General features: G+C 39.5%; 1 protein-coding gene across 1 annotated transcript; it reads right to left on the reverse strand.

The window, feature by feature from the left end:
- Nucleotides 1-5,564: 5,564 nt before the first annotated feature.
- cyp27a3 (cytochrome P450 family 27 subfamily A member 3) lies at nt 5,565-17,074 on the reverse strand. Its single transcript, XM_026145086.1, is given in 11 exon segments — nt 5,565-8,014; nt 8,803-9,009; nt 9,150-9,231; nt 9,448-9,614; nt 10,791-10,954; nt 11,472-11,669; nt 14,204-14,403; nt 15,768-15,958; nt 16,447-16,823; nt 16,826-16,856; nt 16,858-17,074. Coding segments are annotated over 11 exon segments (1,830 nt in total). The 5' UTR covers nt 16,912-17,074; the 3' UTR covers nt 5,565-7,855.
- Between the last annotated feature and the right edge of the window lie 1,441 nt (nt 17,075-18,515).

The raw sequence follows: 18,515 nt of genomic DNA on the forward strand, positions 1-18,515 counted from the left end.
ATGCCCATTTAGGGCCTCTACATTGGAAATGTACATAGATCTACATAGAAATTAATACTTAAAAAATGTGCTTGGACTTTTAGAAAACACACATGATTTTAAAACTCACAGATACAGAAATAACTGTTAAAATCTTTGCAGTGCCATTGTTCGAAATTACTGAAAGTGTGTTACATACAAAGCCAATTTCGATTACTTTCAAGTAGGATATGCTTTACTCATTCCAAAAGTTTTTTTCTTCTTTTTTTAAAAATTATTATTTTTACATTACTTTGCCTGGATCCACCATTTATAACACTGGTCAAAAACTGCAAACAACATAACAGACAAATTAGCCTGAAATCATGGGTGGGGCACAGATAACCAGGAGAAAAACCATAAAACATAAAGTTGACCAGAATTATTTTTCGGAGAGGGAGGAAATAAATGAATAAGAGCTTTATGATGCCATATATGTATTATATACTTACTTTAAACAAATGTTTATTTGGATTTTCTATTAATATTTTCTATTAATATTCTTCTGAAATGGAGCATACCAGAAGAGGTTTGAGAACCACTGGTATAACATCCCATGCAACATGCCAAACCTTGAGAGATGAGACTTAAGGAAACAGTAGATGTCATCTCCGGCTGTTTGAACATCAGTCCAAAACCACCACTGGCCAACACTGTGCTGGCATTAATTCAATTCAATTCAATTCAATTTTATTTATATAGCGCCAAATCACAACATAAGTCGCCTCAAGGCGCTTCATAGATACAGAGAAAAACCCAACAATCATATGACCCCCTATGAGCAAGCACTTTGGCGACAGTGGGAAGGAAAAACTCCCTTTTAACAGGAAGAAACCTCCGGCAGAACCAGGCTCAGGGAGGGGCGGGGCCATCTGCTGCGACCGGTTGGGGAGAGAGAAGGAAGACAGGATAAAAGACGTGCTGTGGAAGAGAGACAGAGGTTAATAACAGATATGCAGAGAGGTCTGTTAATACATAGTGAGTGAGAAAGGTGACTGGAAAGGAAAAACTCAATGCATCATGGGAATCCCCGGCAGCCTATGTCTATTGCAGCATAACTAAGGGAGGATTCAGGGTCACCTGGTCCAGCCCTAACTATATGCTTTAGAAAAAAGGAAAGTTTTAAGCCTAATCTTAAAAGTAGAGATAGTGTCTGTCTCCCGAATCCAAACTGGAAGCTGGTTCCACAGAAGAGGGGCCTGAAAACTGAAGGCTCTGCCTCCCATTCTACTTTTAAATACTCTAGGAACAACAAGTAGGCCTGCAGAGCGAGAGCGAAGTGCTCTAATAGGGTGATATGGTACTACAAGGTCATTAACCCTTGTGTGGTGTTCATATTTTTGTTACTCAGCCAGTGTTCATGGGTCTAGACTTTTGGCTTTCCAAATTAACACTATCAAACAATTTTATGTTAAATTACTCAACAGATGTTCACTTCATCCCAATTACAAGCCATATGAACAGCAAACATGGTTAATTTTTTCCCTTTACCTTTATTAGCTCACATTTATGAATCAATGTGCTTCTCGTTTTTTTTTTTTTATTTTTTTTTTTTTATAAAATGTTATAAAAAACATAAATACGTTATAATCAAGTGGAGTGAGTGGAAAGACACAACACATTTACACGTGAAGCAACATGTTTCACAACTAAATGGGATCAGCTGCTCATCAATGGTGACATTAGGCCCAGGGTTGTAAAACAGGGGAGGTGGTGCACACACTTATCCCACACTGTCCTGATGGCAGCTAGCTTGTCTCTCTGCCGTCGAGCTGGTCTGTCGTCTCGGTTATCAAAACGGATAATCCTGGAAATTTTGTTGAAGTTTTCCAGAGACACTGATGCACGGAAAGGTTTCTGCATCCCACAGGGATTCTGTGGATTCCCCTTTGGACCTGAAAACTCCTGCAAGGATAAAAACCCCAAAGTAGGCCTTTGGGGTTGTTAGATAGATTTGGTCCATCTCCTTCCACCTCTCTCCAAAAACACACCTTCCTTCTAGATTACTGCAATCCAGAATAATTTTCTGGATGGAATCTGGGATGAAAAGCTCAAATGAAGACTTGATGTCCTGCACATGAGTACCTGTCAGCCGTGTTGGCCCTGGCTTATCACAGTAACAGCTCTGCAGGGTGGCTCATTTCTTGGGCAAGAAGACCATTCGATTTCACCAGTTATTGACATCCTTATTTCTTCACTTGCTGTCTGGTGGGCTTGTTCTGGTCCTGGAGCTGGCTGCAGATGGGGTACTCGTCTTCGTTTTGTTACTAAATGGTGCTCAACCTCATCCTCTTCTTTAAAGTCACTGTCAGACTCTGAATTTTCAGAAATGTGAAATATTCTGAAACCTCTTTGTCAACATCATCATCTGAAGCTCCTCTCTCTTCCAAAATCAATTGGATGGCCCTCGCAGCAGATAATATTTTGCCATCTTGATCAGTTGTGATAAAGAACCACACTGGCAAAGTCTTATTTGTAGTATTATGCCCCTAATTTGCAGGTGGGACAGGGTATGAGAAAATAAAATTTGGATCCCTCAAGAAAGAGGGTAAAATGTGTGAGATGTCAGAGCAGACGGTGTTGATAGTTGAATTTTCAACAATGTTGCAACTTTGTGTGGGAGCAGGAGGGGAAGAAAACACTATCAGCAGCACCAGAAAGGAGGAGGACAGAGTGTGGGAACACAGGACCTACACTTTCAACACTTTTACTAGACCTGGGTCCAGTGGACCCGAACACCTTGTATGTAATGTAAATGCGTGGGGGGAGGTACAGTATGAGGTCATTGAAAATTAGTTCAGATTTATGTTCTTCACAGAAAATAAGCCAAAGCCAATGAATTTCAGGTTGAAAAAATAATTAATTGTTTAATTTTTCTTTTGAAAGAAACTGAAAACGGGTCTCACAGACCCGAACACCATACAAGGGTTAAGATAAGATGGGGCCTGATTATTTAAGACCTTGTATGTGAGGAGCAGGATTTTGAATTCAATTCTGGATTTAACAGGAAGCCAATGAAGGGAAGCCAAAACAGGAGAAATCTGCTCTCTCTTTCTAGTCCCTGTCAGTACTCTTGCTGCAGCATTTTGGATTAGCTGAAGGCTTTTCAGTGAGTTTTTTGGACATCCTGATAATAATGAATTACAGTCGTCCAGCCTGGAAGTAATAAATGCATGAACTAGTTTTTCAGCGTCACTCTGAGACAGGATATTTCTAATTTTAGAGATGTTGCGCAAATGGAAGAACGCAGTCTTACATATTTGTTTAATATGTGCATTGAAGGACATGTCCTGGTCAAAAATGACTCCAAGGTTCCTCACAGCGTTACTGGAGGCCAAGGTAATGCCATCCAGAGTAAGAATCTGGTTAGATACCATATTTCTAGGCTTTTCAGGGCCGAGTACAATAACCTCAGTTTTATCTGAATTAAGAAGCAGAAAGTTAGCGGCCTTCCAGGTCTTTATGTCTTTAAGACATTCCTGCAGTTTAACTAATTGGTGTGTGTTATCTGGCTTCATGGACAGATAGAGCTGGGTGTCATCTGCATAGCAGTGAAAATGTATGCTATGTCTTCTAATGATACTGCCTAAGGGAAGCATGTATAATGTAAACAGAATTGGTCCTAGCACTGAACCCTGTGGAACTCCATAATTAACCTCAGTGTGTGAAGAGGACTCTCTATTTACATGAACAAATTGGAGTCTATTAGATAGATATGATACAAACCACTGCAGTGCAGTACCTGTAATACCTACAGCATGCTCTAATCGCTCTAATAGGATATTATGGTCGACAGTATCGAATGCTGCACTAAGGTCTAGCAGGACAAGCACAGAGATGAGTCCACCGTCAGAGGCCATAAGAAGATCATTTGTAACCTTCACTAAAGCTGTTTCTGTGCTGTGATGAGCTCTGAAACCTGACTGAAACTCTTCAAATAAACCATTCCTCTGCAGATGATCTGTTAGCTGTTTGACAACTACTCTTTCAAGGATTTTTGATATGAAAGGAAGGTTGGAGATTGGCCTATAATTAGCTAAGACTGCTGGGTCTAGAGATGCTTTTTGAGTAAAGGTTTAACTACAGCTAGGCCTTCAAGCCTGTGGTACATAGCCGATCATTAGAGATAGGTTGATCATATTTAAGATCGAAGAATTAATTAATGGCAGGACTTCTTTGAGCAGTTTTGTAGGAATGGGGTCTAAAAGACACGTTGATGGTTTGGAGGAAGTAATTATTGAAGTTAACTCAGAAAGATCAATTGGAGAAAAAGAGTCTAACTTAACATCAATGGTACTAAGAGTAGCTGTAGATAATATTACATCTGTGGGATGATTTTTGGTAATTTTTTCATGAAATTCATGAAGTTCATGAAGTCATTACTAGTTAACGTTAAAGGGATTGTTGGCTCAAAAGAGCTCTGACTTTTTGTCAGCCTGGCTTAATGGCAACCAGTGTAGTAGCCAGAAGTTTAGAAGTATCTAAGGTAACAAGTTACCGGTGCCAAGATTCGGGCAAAAAAATAACTGTTGTAAAACAGTGTTTTTTCTAACTGAAATATCGTCTTAAAAAGAATGGTGTTGTTTCGTTGGGTTGCCAGAAGAAAGCCTTTTCTCTTTAAAAAGGACATGGCAACATGGCTTCTTTTTCCAAAGCTGAATCTGAACGAACCAAAAGATTTCTGATTTGTGCAAACAATGTCCTTTGCACAATTCAGACCAAAGTGGAGGAGTGTCCAATAACTGACACAGTGGTGCTTAGACAACAACCTTGTGCTTAACAGCAGCAACACCAAGGAGGTCATTGTGGATTGCAGGCGGTCCGGCAAGACAAAACACGGTCCTCTCCTCATACACGGAGAGGCAGTAGAGCGTGTGGACAACATCGAGTTTCTGGGTGTGATGTGCCCAGCAAAGGCTCTTCTTCCTCAGGAAGCTAAAACGGAACAAACTCTCTTCTCAGCTGCTCATGAACTTCTACAGAGCCACAAAAGAAAGTATCATCTGTCTTAGTATGACCCTTGGCCTGGGTGATGAAAACACCACAAGGGATTGTGGGAAATCCACTTCCACATCTGGACTCGGTGTACGCTAGACAGATCCCAAAAACAGGGCCAGACGTGCTTCCTTCAGGAAAGTTGCATAGGAACATGAAAACGTACCACCAGCCTGAGAGACAGCTTCATTCCCCAGAGCTGTGCAATCCAATTCTGTGACTTTTTGCACATATTATTTCTGCACACCTGCACACATGGATAGTGTGGTTTCACTTGTCTTATAGTGTATCTGCATATGTATGAACAGTATATTTATGTATGTAAAAGGGAGTTCTCTTCTGTGCCAATAGCTACCGAACAAAATTTCGTTACGCACATATTAACAATAAAAGGATTTGTCTTCTTCTTTTTCTTCTTCTTGGGCTTGCAGCCCACAGGATCTGAGCACCTTACAGGTGTTATGGCCCACAAAGCTCTCTGGGGAAAAGAGACTTTTTTCTAGTTGAACATACAGCATTAAACAGATTATAAAAGAATCCAAACAATCACAACCTTTTGACATGTAGGGATTTATTAATCACTTTGAGGGTCATGACTTGTAAGTGTAGGATTAACATTTTTCGAACAGCTAATAGAAGTGGTAATAACAATCACATGGCTGTTCAAACAAGTCACCAGAACACAGCTAAACATTTTCTTGCTCACTGGCCACCTGATCATTTTATTGTGACTATAAAAGCTATGTCTGGACAGTGACACATTAAAGAAGCTTAAAAAAAATCTATTGTCTCTGCAAAGAAAGAAAATGAGTAAGGCGTGAATGAAAAATGTTTTCAAGGACAAAACAGACCACAAGAGGGCAGCATTGGTCTACGACAGTATATACTACTAATAGTAAACATTAAAACTTTCCAACAATCAGCAATAAAACCAAAATTTAAACTTAAAATGATAGATTTCCTGAAGAAAGTTTACTTTATGTTAAAATGCCTTTAAAAACCTGTGCAGTATAGATCTATTTTCAGACATGATCATTGATGGGATATCCACCTATTAATTTCCTTCCGTTTATGCAACTCTGGCTAACACAGAGAGACAGATAACCATGCACATTAACATTCAGAACTACCACACACACATACACAATGCAACACAGAAAAACCCCACCCTAAATACAAATATTTTATGTGCCTCAAATCTAACTGGGGACAGTAGTCCCAAATCAACTGGTGTGTGAGCTGATATAGGTCTCCAATTTCTACATAAATGAACTCACACCAAACCTCCACATCCACACACAAGTACTGCATGTGCATTCAAAGTCCTTCACTTGCATTGACAGACATGTTCCTTAATTAAAGCAAGATTACATACTGCTTGTGTGTGTGTGTATTTGTGAGTGTGTTGTCAAGTCTGAACATACACAAAAAGTAAAACACACCAAAGTAAAGTGATTTGTCTCCTTTCACCTCAGACAGCACTGCTATAAAGCTCCTTCTCTTTCACTTGATGTGTGGCTTTACGTTACTGCCATCTTGTGACCACTGGTAACATTGTCACTGAAAGATGTGCTTATTTCAGTCTCCTAGGAGACCACAGCTTTGTCAGTCCCTGAGGGTGTGTCCATCTCCTGTTACCAATGACTAAAGCTGGGCAAGCTGAGAGGCCAGAAACCTTTTTTCTTGTGGTTTGCACATGTGCATTGTGGACAAACCACTGGTCTGCCAGTAAACCGATGGCAGACTAGCGTGACAGGCAAGCTGCCGCTAGCTCAGCTTTTACTGCTCTGAGATCAGTTATGGTCTGCATTACCAAGCAAACCAGCTTCAGAGATTTAGCATCATAACAGAGAAGTTCCCTCTTGCTAAACACCCTTGGTTAACATATGTGATGTAAAGAAGAGCATGAAAAAGCTTTTAATAACTTCTTTAGTACATTAACAAGGAAAGCTGTGACGATTTCTCTGAACATGTCCAGTCTAATAAAAACAGGCAAGTTGACCAGGTGCAGGGTCAGCCAGCACTTTCAGATTAGCATCTATGAGAATGTCTAAATGTTTAACCAGCTGTTTTGCCAACACTCCACATTCTTTTTTCATTCATATTTGAAATCACCCTATAGATATTGACAGTTAACCATGTCACACGTTGCTCAATCCTTTTAATTCTGCTTTTGCTGAATGCTAAATGTGCAAAATAAAGACGTAGACTTTTGTTTCTGTGGTCATGAACAGCTTCCTCACTGGACAGCTACTACAAACTCATAATTAAGATATTTTGTGAATGGAGCTGGACATTAAACACAATATAAAGCATTTAAAATTAGGTCACCCTTAAACATATATAGCAGTAATTTTAATCAATTTAACGTTGATGAGAAATAATTTTCTTCAGAATAATTATCACAGTTTTTATACTTTATGCACAATTTTCCACTAATACAGTTTTTTCTTTAATAAGGTGTTTCCATAGTGTTTTATTGCTTCCTTTTCCCAATGAAATGGTTTGAAAAATTCCTCCACTGCTTGTCATTTTCAGCCAATAGTATATCGTTTTTTTTATAATATAGTAGATATTTATCTAACTATAGTAATACTAATAGTAATATTTTACAATTCTTCAGTCATGAAGGAGTGCAGAAGGGTGAAGATGTCAATGTAGAGGGTGGCCAGGCAGGTATGTTTGAATGTGATCCAGTTTATCTTGTTAAATTGGTAAGCAGTGGAGGAAGATGTATGTGTGTCTCCATTATATACTGTACAACATAAATCCAGTTTTCATGAAATAAAACTCCACATAAACAAGTGGTTAGTGAAATGAAGACTTTGAATAGAAAAACAGCTCACGGAGAACCCGCTAACTTTGCTCTTGGCTCCGCCTGCTTAACTTGTCTGCCCAGAAACTGTAGGTTGATTGGTGTAGCAGGGCAAAGCAGAGTTCTGGTGATTGGCTTCACTGGTTTTCCAGCAGGATCAGGCTTCACCTCATAGTGCTTTATCAACTTCAAACACACAAAAAAGAAAGAGTACTCTTTAAAAAGAAAAACATGGAATTGACATTTATTTATGTGAGCAGAAATTTTAAACTCACTGATTACCAGCTGCTTGCCAATTGACTACTGTGTATTTTGGATGACTCAGGTCAAAGAGCCTGATGAGTGGTTTGTATTCATGTGCATGCCCAGGCCGACAAAAGAGTAAACAGCTTTGAATGGGCCGAGAAGTTACTTTAGGTTAATACTGCTCCCTGAATGAAGCTGAAGAACAACCGATTTCCAGGAAATTTAAAAAAGCAACGGCACAATGTTTTGACCCTGTTTGTTTGCATATTTCAGTCTTGCAGTCTTAGAGTTATAAAGTTGTATGGATCCTTTAACATAATATGCAGTGGAATAATAACCTGACCTTAGCTTCTAAGTCTTTAAAGTTGTAAGCATCAAGCTACTGTTGAGTTTTTATAATAACTTGTTCAGCAACTCACATAAAGCAAAGTATTAATTCACAGCACTCCTTCCAAACCTTATCCATTACCTTTTCCAATTTTGCACTTAAAGTTATATTTTAAGAACTTAAAGTGCAAGTTACAGTTTGTCAAAACATGCAAACTGTTTTTGGATTAGATGTATAATCTAGTAGCTTTTATCACTATCCACTCTGCTGCCTGAGCAAGACTTGACACAGTAGCTTTGCATGCTCAACTCAAAGCCAAAGTACACTGCTGTGTTGGCAAAAGTTGCTTCTTTATAAGCAAGCACGGAGCATCATTAGCATTAGGAACAGATGTTCTTACCCTGGAGAGGAGGAGATACATCTCAAGTTCAGCCACCCGCCGACCTAGACATGCCCGGATCCCAAAACCAAATGGTACTGACCCGAACGGGTGCTGCTTGGACTTATCCTCCCCTCCTCGGAGCCAGCGCTCCGGCAGGAAGGTGTGAGGGTTGGGGAAAATATTCTCATCATAGGACACGGCGTAGTGGCACAGGTGGAACAGCGTCTAAGAGAGGAAACCCATGACGTTTGCTATTGTGCTATGACTGAACCCCAACAACCCCAACTGATTTCAGATGGCGCTGTATAGACAAGACTGCATTTATTTACTAGTAAGAGGCCAGGAGTGCTTAACGTGCATCTTACCTTTTTTGGGAAGAGATGATTCCCCACCACAATCTCATTTTCAACAGTGACGCGGGCGTTTCCTGGCACAACTGGATACAGGCTGGCGACCACAAAACGCAGAAAGGCATCAACACAGTTTCCATTTGTTCAGTAAATGCAACTCTTTGCTATCTCACCCCTTACAAACATGTAAGTCTATAAATGGTGAAGTATTCTTTTAAGTGGTTTTATTTCTTTAACTTCCATGTTTAGGAGCAGATAAGTGTTTCATTTCACCTTAGTTATTATCTTATTAATAAAAAGATTCCCCTCCTACCGCAGTGTCTCTCTGATGATGGCCTTCAGGTACGGCATCTGAGCTATGTCATCACTGTTTGGCACCTTGTCCCCAGGGCAAACGCTTATCACTTCCTGGTACAGCTGTTCTTGGATCTCAGGCTCCCTCGCCAAATGGTACAGAGACCAGGAGATAGTGTTGGAGGTCTGCAAATCAGAGAAACACAGAGTGTAATGTTCTGTTTTATGTAATGTTTCGACATGTTCCATTTGTGTTTGACTTTCAGGGAGGTTGATCTTTGGGTTGAGAAATATCTTCCAGAAAACTTCACTGCATTGATTAAGGAATGGCATACCTTTCATGTTTTTACATGACGATTACTCATCTGCAGCATCTGAGACAAGAACACCTCATTTATATTACTGAAGATTTCCAATCCAGGACAAAGCTATTTCATATTTAAGTGGATGAAATGCTGCTTTGAGTAAATCCGTAGACAAGACAGATTGACATGACAGCATTGCACAGTGTGTGGCAAAACCAGTAGTTACAGAGGAATCAGCCCAGTGAGTAGTCTATAAACTGTATGCTGAATTAAGGCATCATTCTATATAGTAGAGTCTATTTAGAGAAAATCAGCCTCCGTGTGGAAAAGCACAACTGGTTTTCTAAGTCAACTTCAACTTCTTGTTTTTATATGCATTCTTTGACTTTAAGAAGACTTTTAATATGTTCAAAAATTATCTCTTAACTTGTAGCTGAGAGCTATACTCCAAAGTTGGACTGGTAATCTGCCTGATGGGCCGCCACAATTAGGTCAGTATAGTTTTCTTTTTCTTTGTCAATATAACTATACAGGCTGGCTTGAAGGGCTGCTGTGCACCGTGCATTGTGCACAGCAGCCTATTTGTTCATTTTCATTACTGACAATACAATGCCCAATCAATTCTGGTCACATCGCTGGCCCCTCCCCTACCTTCCCTGTGCACTCGTGCACCTTGTAGAACAGAGTTAATGTGAAAGAAGTGTTTAGTAAAGAGGAACAAACAAAAGCAAAAAGAAAAAAGGTGGAACTGAAAAGAGAGAAAAAGAAACTTAAATTAACCAACATGTTAGCAGCTCCACTGTCAGCAATAGTAGAAACAGAAATTAGAAGTAGAATAGAAGAAGTAAAACTGTTTCCCAATAACTGCGTCTCTATCTAGGGTGAGTGGCAGTGGGTTGTTTTTATATAAAGGAAAACTAACATTTTTTTTGTTTCTTATTAAGTGGCTCTGGGAAGATGGAAACCTGGAAGCCTAAACGAATAATGGGAGACACTTTAATGCAAACAAATTTATTTTGGGAATTGGGAATGACGGAGCGGTGTAGTTAGTACTCACTGTGTCTACTCCTGCCAGGAGGAGTTCAGTGATGCTGCCCAGGATCTCTGTGCTGTTCATCTGTTCACTGAGCAGGAGGTGTGTGAGATACGCTCCCTCCACGTCTTTGTCCAGGTGGACATTCTCCTGGATCTCCTCAATTTTCTTATTCACCAGTTCTTCAGCTACGAGAGACAACATCATCTTATCTCATGTGAAATTAAAAGAAAAAGACTGTGTGAAGACATGTTTGCCCACTAGATGGGGAAAGAGAGACACAGTTAGGGATCTTGTTAGCACACTGATTGTGTGAAAAGCCACATGTAGGGGTGGACTTTGTCTCTTTGTGTGTGTTGTGTGTGCTGACCTTGAAATTAGCTGATAGTGCTACTTGAAAATGTCCATGAACCCTGAACTGAACTAACCTTGGTGATCCACAACCAGTATGGAATCGGGAGTAGGTAATGTTTCCATGAATTAAATCCTACAGATTTCTGACAACTAGAAAAGTCTTTTCAATTTTAAATCGTGAATATTTAACGAAAAGCCTGAAAGGTGTTTGGTTTTTTTGCACTAAAACAGAAAACATGTTTCAAAGTGGTTTTAGAAATCACATAATGGCAGAAAGCGGATAAATATTCAGCAGTGAATTTACCAACACACCACACTTTTATTTACTCGTTAAAAATTAATGTTGCTCACCAACTTTGAAGAGATGATCCCAGGCTGCGACAAACCTTTTCCAGGACTGCAGGTAGGGCCAGAGGAACTGTGGGAAGAGGATGACGACTTGGGAGAGATGGAACATTTCCCCCACGGAGACAATGAACTTTTGGGTTTTCTCGGGGATCACCTCACTCATGCAGCCCATACGGGTTTCAAAAAGCACTGAGCATATTCCTGTGTTTAAAAACAAAACGATAGTTTGTCAAAAGAGCTCAGTGCAACTTGACAAAACAACATCAATTTGACAGCACATGCATACAATAGAAAAACCTTCCTGCAAACAGCACAGACCACTGAAATGTGTCCAGGGTCGCTCTCGCTGATCCCTGTTCTGTGACCTTTGGAGCTGCTGATCTCGGCATCTTGTCATTCATTATTTGCTTTCCTTGGAAAAGATTTTGTTTTGTTTGTGGTTTTTCTATTTGTTTTCTTACACATACTTTTCACCAGCTTTTTATTTAGTTAAAAGAAAAAACATGATAAACCTGATATACTGATGAACTTATTTGAGCCTCATTTCCTGATGCATACGCGCATGTCTGCACATTAATTGTGTGTATAAATGTTTCGCACACAGATTTGTTCATATTTCATACCTGAATTTTTCTGTACAGTCCCTCTGACCATGCATACAAACAAACGACAGCCTGGCTTACTTAGGAATATAAACACAAGTATTTACAATTAACACTACTACTGCTACTACTGCTGCTGCTACTAATTATTAATATTATTCTGCTATCAAATTTTGGTCATTATTTACAGTTTTCACAATATGGTAAACGCTCAGAAATGCAATAAAAATAAATAAATATAAAGAAAACATTTATATATTTAACCTTTTTCCATGTAAACATATTGCACTGTCCCTTATCTCATCTTATTGTATCTTAAATGTTCTTATCTTTCATTACAAATGACTTCTGTCATTGCTGAATAGGTTTTTGGCACTATCCCATGAATGCTGGATAATCTGGCTTTTATTGTTCTCTCATCTGGGGCTGACAGGTCACATGATCCTTGTCCTCCACCTGTTTTCTTCCTTCCTTTCTTGTTGTTTGCCAATCTTTTCATATCAACTTTGATTCCACATTTTTCTTGTCTCAGCTGAAATGACTGAAAGATGGTCACTCCTGTGGAAACACTTTAGAAAGCTGCACCTTATCTGGCTTCCACCTCATCTCAGTCACCACGTTTTCTACTTCACCTGGCAGCAAATGTGTTTCTTTATATAGATTACTGGAGGCACTGATAAAATGCAATTCACTAGCTTGGACCACATCCTCATTTTAGGTTTGACTGCATTTCTAGCAGATAATGGCAGATGGCTTGAGTATGAATTGAGGCTGCAGTGTGGGGAAGGTCTCAGAGGGGACTGGCCGAGGCTCCTGGGCCGGGCAGATCCCCACGTACTAATGAATGGTGAATGGATTTAAAAGGGAGGGAGGGTGGGGCACGAAAACAGGTACAAACAACTTGTAGTGCCGGGGGTGGTCATGTATAGACAGACAACCAGAAGGGGTGTGGAGATGTTATCCCACTGCTGAAATTCAGATAAATCATCTCCGTGTATGGATATTGTGAGCTGGTCCCGAATGATTCTGATTTACTAGCATATGCACGGTGGTGAGAACAAAATAGACTGATACTCGTATTTTATAAATGCTACAGTAAATTTGCATGCAAAACTCATTTTTTGCACCAATTAAAAATGTTTCCACGCTAATATTTGTGAATGAGGCCCATTGACCATTAGCCACTCGTCAGTCACTCAGCAAAGCAAACCCTGCTTTAGCCTCCTTTCTGACTCTGATGGCAAGCATAATTAAACTCGGCTGTATTCAGTAAAACTGAGTGTGAGCGCTCATTTCTTGGACCTGCCACTTGATTCTTAGTTTGCTGATTGTGTTTTCACCTCTGTTGTATTTATTCCCTCAGGTTGTCTTTGTTCCTTATGTATGTTATCCTTAAGTCATTTTGTTTAGAGCTTGTGATGCATCTCTAGTATTTCCCTGTGTTTATTCTTGGACTCCGGTTGAATTTTTCCACTTCACTAGACCTGACACGGAGCCAACGACCTGTGACCTCATTGTTTACTGAGGTCACAGACGAGACATCTGAGGGAAACCACCCTTCGCTTTTGTCACCGAGATGCTACTGCGATCTTTTATATGTGGTCAGTTCATGTGACGCAAGCTTCACATAGCGCACCTTTAAATGTAATGTGCTGTGAAATGGAAGAAATCACATTCTGTTTATGAGGCTACAGCCAGCAGCCAGTGTACCTTAGTGTAAAGATCTGCTAGCATAAGATAAATTTAACACCACCAACATTCTAAGCAGGAACGTGTCATCTTGGAAGATGGATTTCATTTGGACGGTGCTGCTGTCGGATTTTAGATTTATGATTGAGACCGGACTGTAACACTTAAAAACAATCGCAGTCAAAGTGACCGTGTCGCATTATATGACCACATTATCGTGTCTAATCAGCGGTCAAGGCCAAAAGAAAAAGCAGCTGTTGGCTTACTGAATGACACACAGAAAATGAGGTCTGCAGGTTTGAAAAAATCAAGGACAAGAACAATTACACAGCATATTCCTCTGTTTTCTTCTTGTTTCCAAGCATCTAAATGAGATGGACTGCATGAGTTTCTAAAGCTTATTAATTAACAACATTTCATTTATTTGTTTTGTTTTCTGCTAACCTTCAAAAGCAAATTTGTAGAGCTCTGCAGTCAGGTCATTGACCACGACTCCCTGTCCACTGGTCTCCCTCAGCCAGTTCACTCTGCAGATAAAATCTGTCACCACCTCATTGATGGTGTTGGCATAGGAGGAGACGTGCTTGGGTTTCAGCATTCGTGGATTCAAGATGCTGCGAATCCGCTGCCATTTGGCCCCCATCCTAAAAACCAATATAAAAACAAGGGAATCAGGCTCCAGAGAGCAAGTCATTGAAAATTACTTCTTTGAAAAATAATTTTATGATAATATCAATCTATAAGTATAGATTTGTATTTGGCTTATTCTTGCTTACATTTAAATGGACTCACTTTACAGGCAAGGCTAGTAAGAGTCTACATATTTCCCTTCTTTATCAACAAATCCCGTCCAAAGACCAAAGTCAACAAGGAATTAATACTAATAACAAGTGTTATTGTTTCCAAAGTGCTTCAAACTGTTCAAAATGAAATATCCATAGCAGATGGGCAAATCTCTGGAAACACAAGTGGGTGTTTGAGATCTTTAAACATATCCAAATGCACATGAACGAGTGTACCCTGAGTAGTTCCGGGTTGTCTAATAGTGTCTGAAAGCCTGTTAGTACTGCTCCAGGGTCTTAACTTTCAACACTGATAAGTGCTGCTAAAACAAGTCGGACAAGAATAAATGAGGAGCTGAGAAAGTGTCTGTTATTCTGCAAGAACATTGTGGTCCACAGGCCCTTCCTTTCAATACTTTAGATTTTATATGAAACTGACGAAGTCTATATTGGTCTCAGTCTCTAACACTAAAAAAAACCAAAAAAAAAAAAACCTGAGCTGCAGGCCTGGACTGAATCCCTGCACGCTGCCAATGTTCCCTGTCAGCAACAAGTATGCATCACAAATACTAACCACAAAGTAATTTCATACAGAAGGTATGAACTGAAATGAGGTGAGATTAAATTATGTTAAATTATAGTTTCCAATTTGTTAGAACTGTTTCAAGGCAAAATCAAGAGGAGAGAGGTGCGTAATCAACAACCACAACCTCTATGAAGAGGAAGAACAGTAACAGTAACCTCTGTCTTAGGTCACATATCAAAAATTGTCAATCCATACTTTTAAAGGCATTGCACTCCTATATACACCTATATCTATCTATCTACATCTATATATATATATCTATATATATATATATATATACCTACATATTTTATATTGACTGGATTATATTATGGATTTTTTTTCTTTTTTGTTCATAACATTGCATTCAAAGTCCACGTATTTGCTCCCATCTTAAAGAACCTGAACACCTAGCAAAGTTTGGCACTGGACAAAGTTTTTTCGCATAGCAACTGACACAACAAAAAAATCAATGTATCGTGTTTGTTTGTTTGTAGAAAAGAAATGATCTGCAGTTGCTACATCACATGTTATTGCAGCTTAATCAGACAGATTTCATCAGCGGAAACAAAACAAACAACATGCTGTCAGCCTGCTCAGAGTTACAGTGCAGTGTGGATTCAGGACACAGATGTGGTGGATCTGTGATGGTTTCACTCACTCAGTCAGGGGTCCATGGGCCTGGTTCCTGAGCTCTCTGTAGTTCCTCCAGTGGGGCATGTCTGTCCGGATTGGGTGTTTACCCTCCTGCCTCAGCACCTGTTCTATCAGGTCGGCACTGGCCACATTCACCACGACCAAAGGGCCGTATTTGGACTTCCACAGGGGGCCGTATATCTTGCTGTGCTCGATCTTTGAGCAAATAATGGGAGTTAATAGGTTAGTTGCATGTTCAGAGTTATCAGGAGGTAAATGATGTTTAAGGAGACCAACAGTTTCCTGTTGGAATTAGAAAATATCATGACATATCAGTGCATACTTATCTTTGCTTAGAGTATCCTCATTATAAAAAAAATATCTCTTACTTATCCTCTACTGTGGAAAACTCTCCTAAGACTGTGACTGTCTCTCAAAGGAAAACTAATATAGATTTCTTTTTATTCATTTATTTGTATTACAGGATTTGTTAAAGATGATTTTAATCGTTGTTATTAAGCGCTTATTAAACCAAGATTCAATTCTAAACCCCAAACTGTGCGTGAATAAATACCACAGTGGGGTCATCAGGATACACTGATCGCTCTAGCAGCTCCAGGGGATGGTGCACTGTAGTTCAAGGGCGCGGACTGAACCCTTAGTCCAGAAGGAAAACTCTGTTTTCACCTTCTTTTCCAACTTACTTGCATTTGTTGCGTCGTTTGGAAATATCCCTTTATAAAAAGCCAATACAAGGTAGTCATGAAACTCGGTCCGCCTAAATCATCCATAGTTTTCATTTTGTTGACACCCATGACGGTGCTGGTGGAGGCTGCCTCGCGGCGGAGGGTGTCCCCATAGTTGGCAGGGTTTAGTCCCGCTGTCACTCTCTGGATCCCTTTAAGCTGCTGACACTTCACGCGCAGTCCGACGTTCATCAGAGATCTCCCGAGCATTTTAACCATGCAGTGCGTCTTACCTGTCCCTTCTTTGTGCCGTGACAGGAGGCTAAACAAGTGAATCAGCCCCGGTGCCTGTGCCTGTATATGTCTATGTGTGTGTGTGTGAGAGAGAGAGCGGTGAAATAATGCCTCTTTGTTTGTGAAACAGCAAACCCGATGCTCGTGTACCAGCCTCCTACCAACAACTGTGGACTTTGACATTATCATAAACGTCAGCAAGTGAACCTACAGGACGCTGTTTGTAACCTGCGCAAACGCAGAGGAACAAATATTATTCATATACATATAAAGCTCTGGTGAAGATAAATTAGTCAAACACATTCATAATTCACAACCTATACAAACAAGGTTAATGTGGAGTTGAGCCAAAGCCCCGGTTTTCCGTTTTCCTTTAAAGGATGTTGGGGGTGGAAACACGTCTGCTTCCTTACTCTTCCTTACCCGTGGCTATATAAAACACACTCCTATATTTATTTGTGGGAAATTACCGTCAAACACTGTTGCGTAAACGCCCGTTTCATAGGCGTGAATGCAGTTTGAATAAAATTTCATTATAGCCTGAAACTACCGGAGGACAGCGGCTGGAGGTACAGCCTTGCGGGGATTGGTGGATCCGGTGAGGGTGGGTCGGATCAGACGGCAGAGTTTTGCCCACCCAGACGTACCAGCTTTTGTTGTTGTTGTTGTTGTTGTTGTTGTTGTCTGTTAGCTACAGTGTTACCTAAGGAACCTAAGAAAGACAGATAACCGCCCCAACATTGCCCTCTTCCTCCTGTTTTTAATTATTACTACGTTTTCTTCGTACTTCCGAGTCACCTGCCTCTTCTGGAACCACTGTGAGTCAACTCTACACGTTTTCAAATGGCCTTTATAAATTAAAAGTATTTGACTTGGCACAAATTGAAAATATTGCAACAGGAAAACCTAATAATAATAATAATAATAATAATAATAATAATAATAATAAATATTATTATAATAACCGTAACAATAATTAGTTCGGAGTTATTAATAATAATAACTGGTTAGTCAGGCTCATGCCTATATGTTTTTATTGTTGCATTATTTGGGCGCATATAGCCTTCTGTATAAAACCAAACATGAGCACGGCGCTAAAAATGTGTTTAAAAAAAATCAACAAAAAAGTTACAAAATAACTTATTGAAGCAAGACTGCCTAGCAAAGGCGAAGATTATTGATTTCTGTTTTTCAAACTTTTGAAAAGTTTGCAAACGTTTAGAGAATGTTGTTGTTACCCACAGTGTGCTGAGTGTATGTAAACCTCAAAAATGCCATTCAAGTTTATTCACTACTTTTAATGTTTAGGGATGTTTGAGTTCTACTTGGTAACAAAGTCATAATGTTTAACCCAGCGCCTCCATCATCAGTGATCAGTGGAAGTATAGAGAAGCCTAGTCTGTGTTTTTCAACTTATAGTTATTTTGACTTAAATGCTTTACAATTATTATAAAAAGTGTGACAAAACATTTTTAAACTTTACATTTTAAAGTTAGAAGAACCACCTGTTTTGTTCAAACTAATGAATACCCCCCCCCCCCCCAAAAAAAAACACAGACACACAAAAACCAAAGCTTATTTATCCCTTTTTCACTATTTTATTTTAACACTATTTAAACAAAATGCATATATGTATATATTTGTGAATCATACACAATTGTCTTAAGCATTGCTGGTAATTTGCAACGTTTTTTTTTTTTTACAAATACCTGTTAAGTACTGGTTTTTAATCATGACTTTATTGTTGTTTCAATAGTAACCAAGGGTGCAAAAGCGATGGAAAATCAACATCA

The sequence above is a fragment of the Astatotilapia calliptera genome, chromosome 16 (genome assembly GCF_900246225.1).
Source record: "Astatotilapia calliptera chromosome 16, fAstCal1.2, whole genome shotgun sequence".
NCBI classification, from domain to species: domain Eukaryota; kingdom Metazoa; phylum Chordata; class Actinopteri; order Cichliformes; family Cichlidae; genus Astatotilapia; species Astatotilapia calliptera.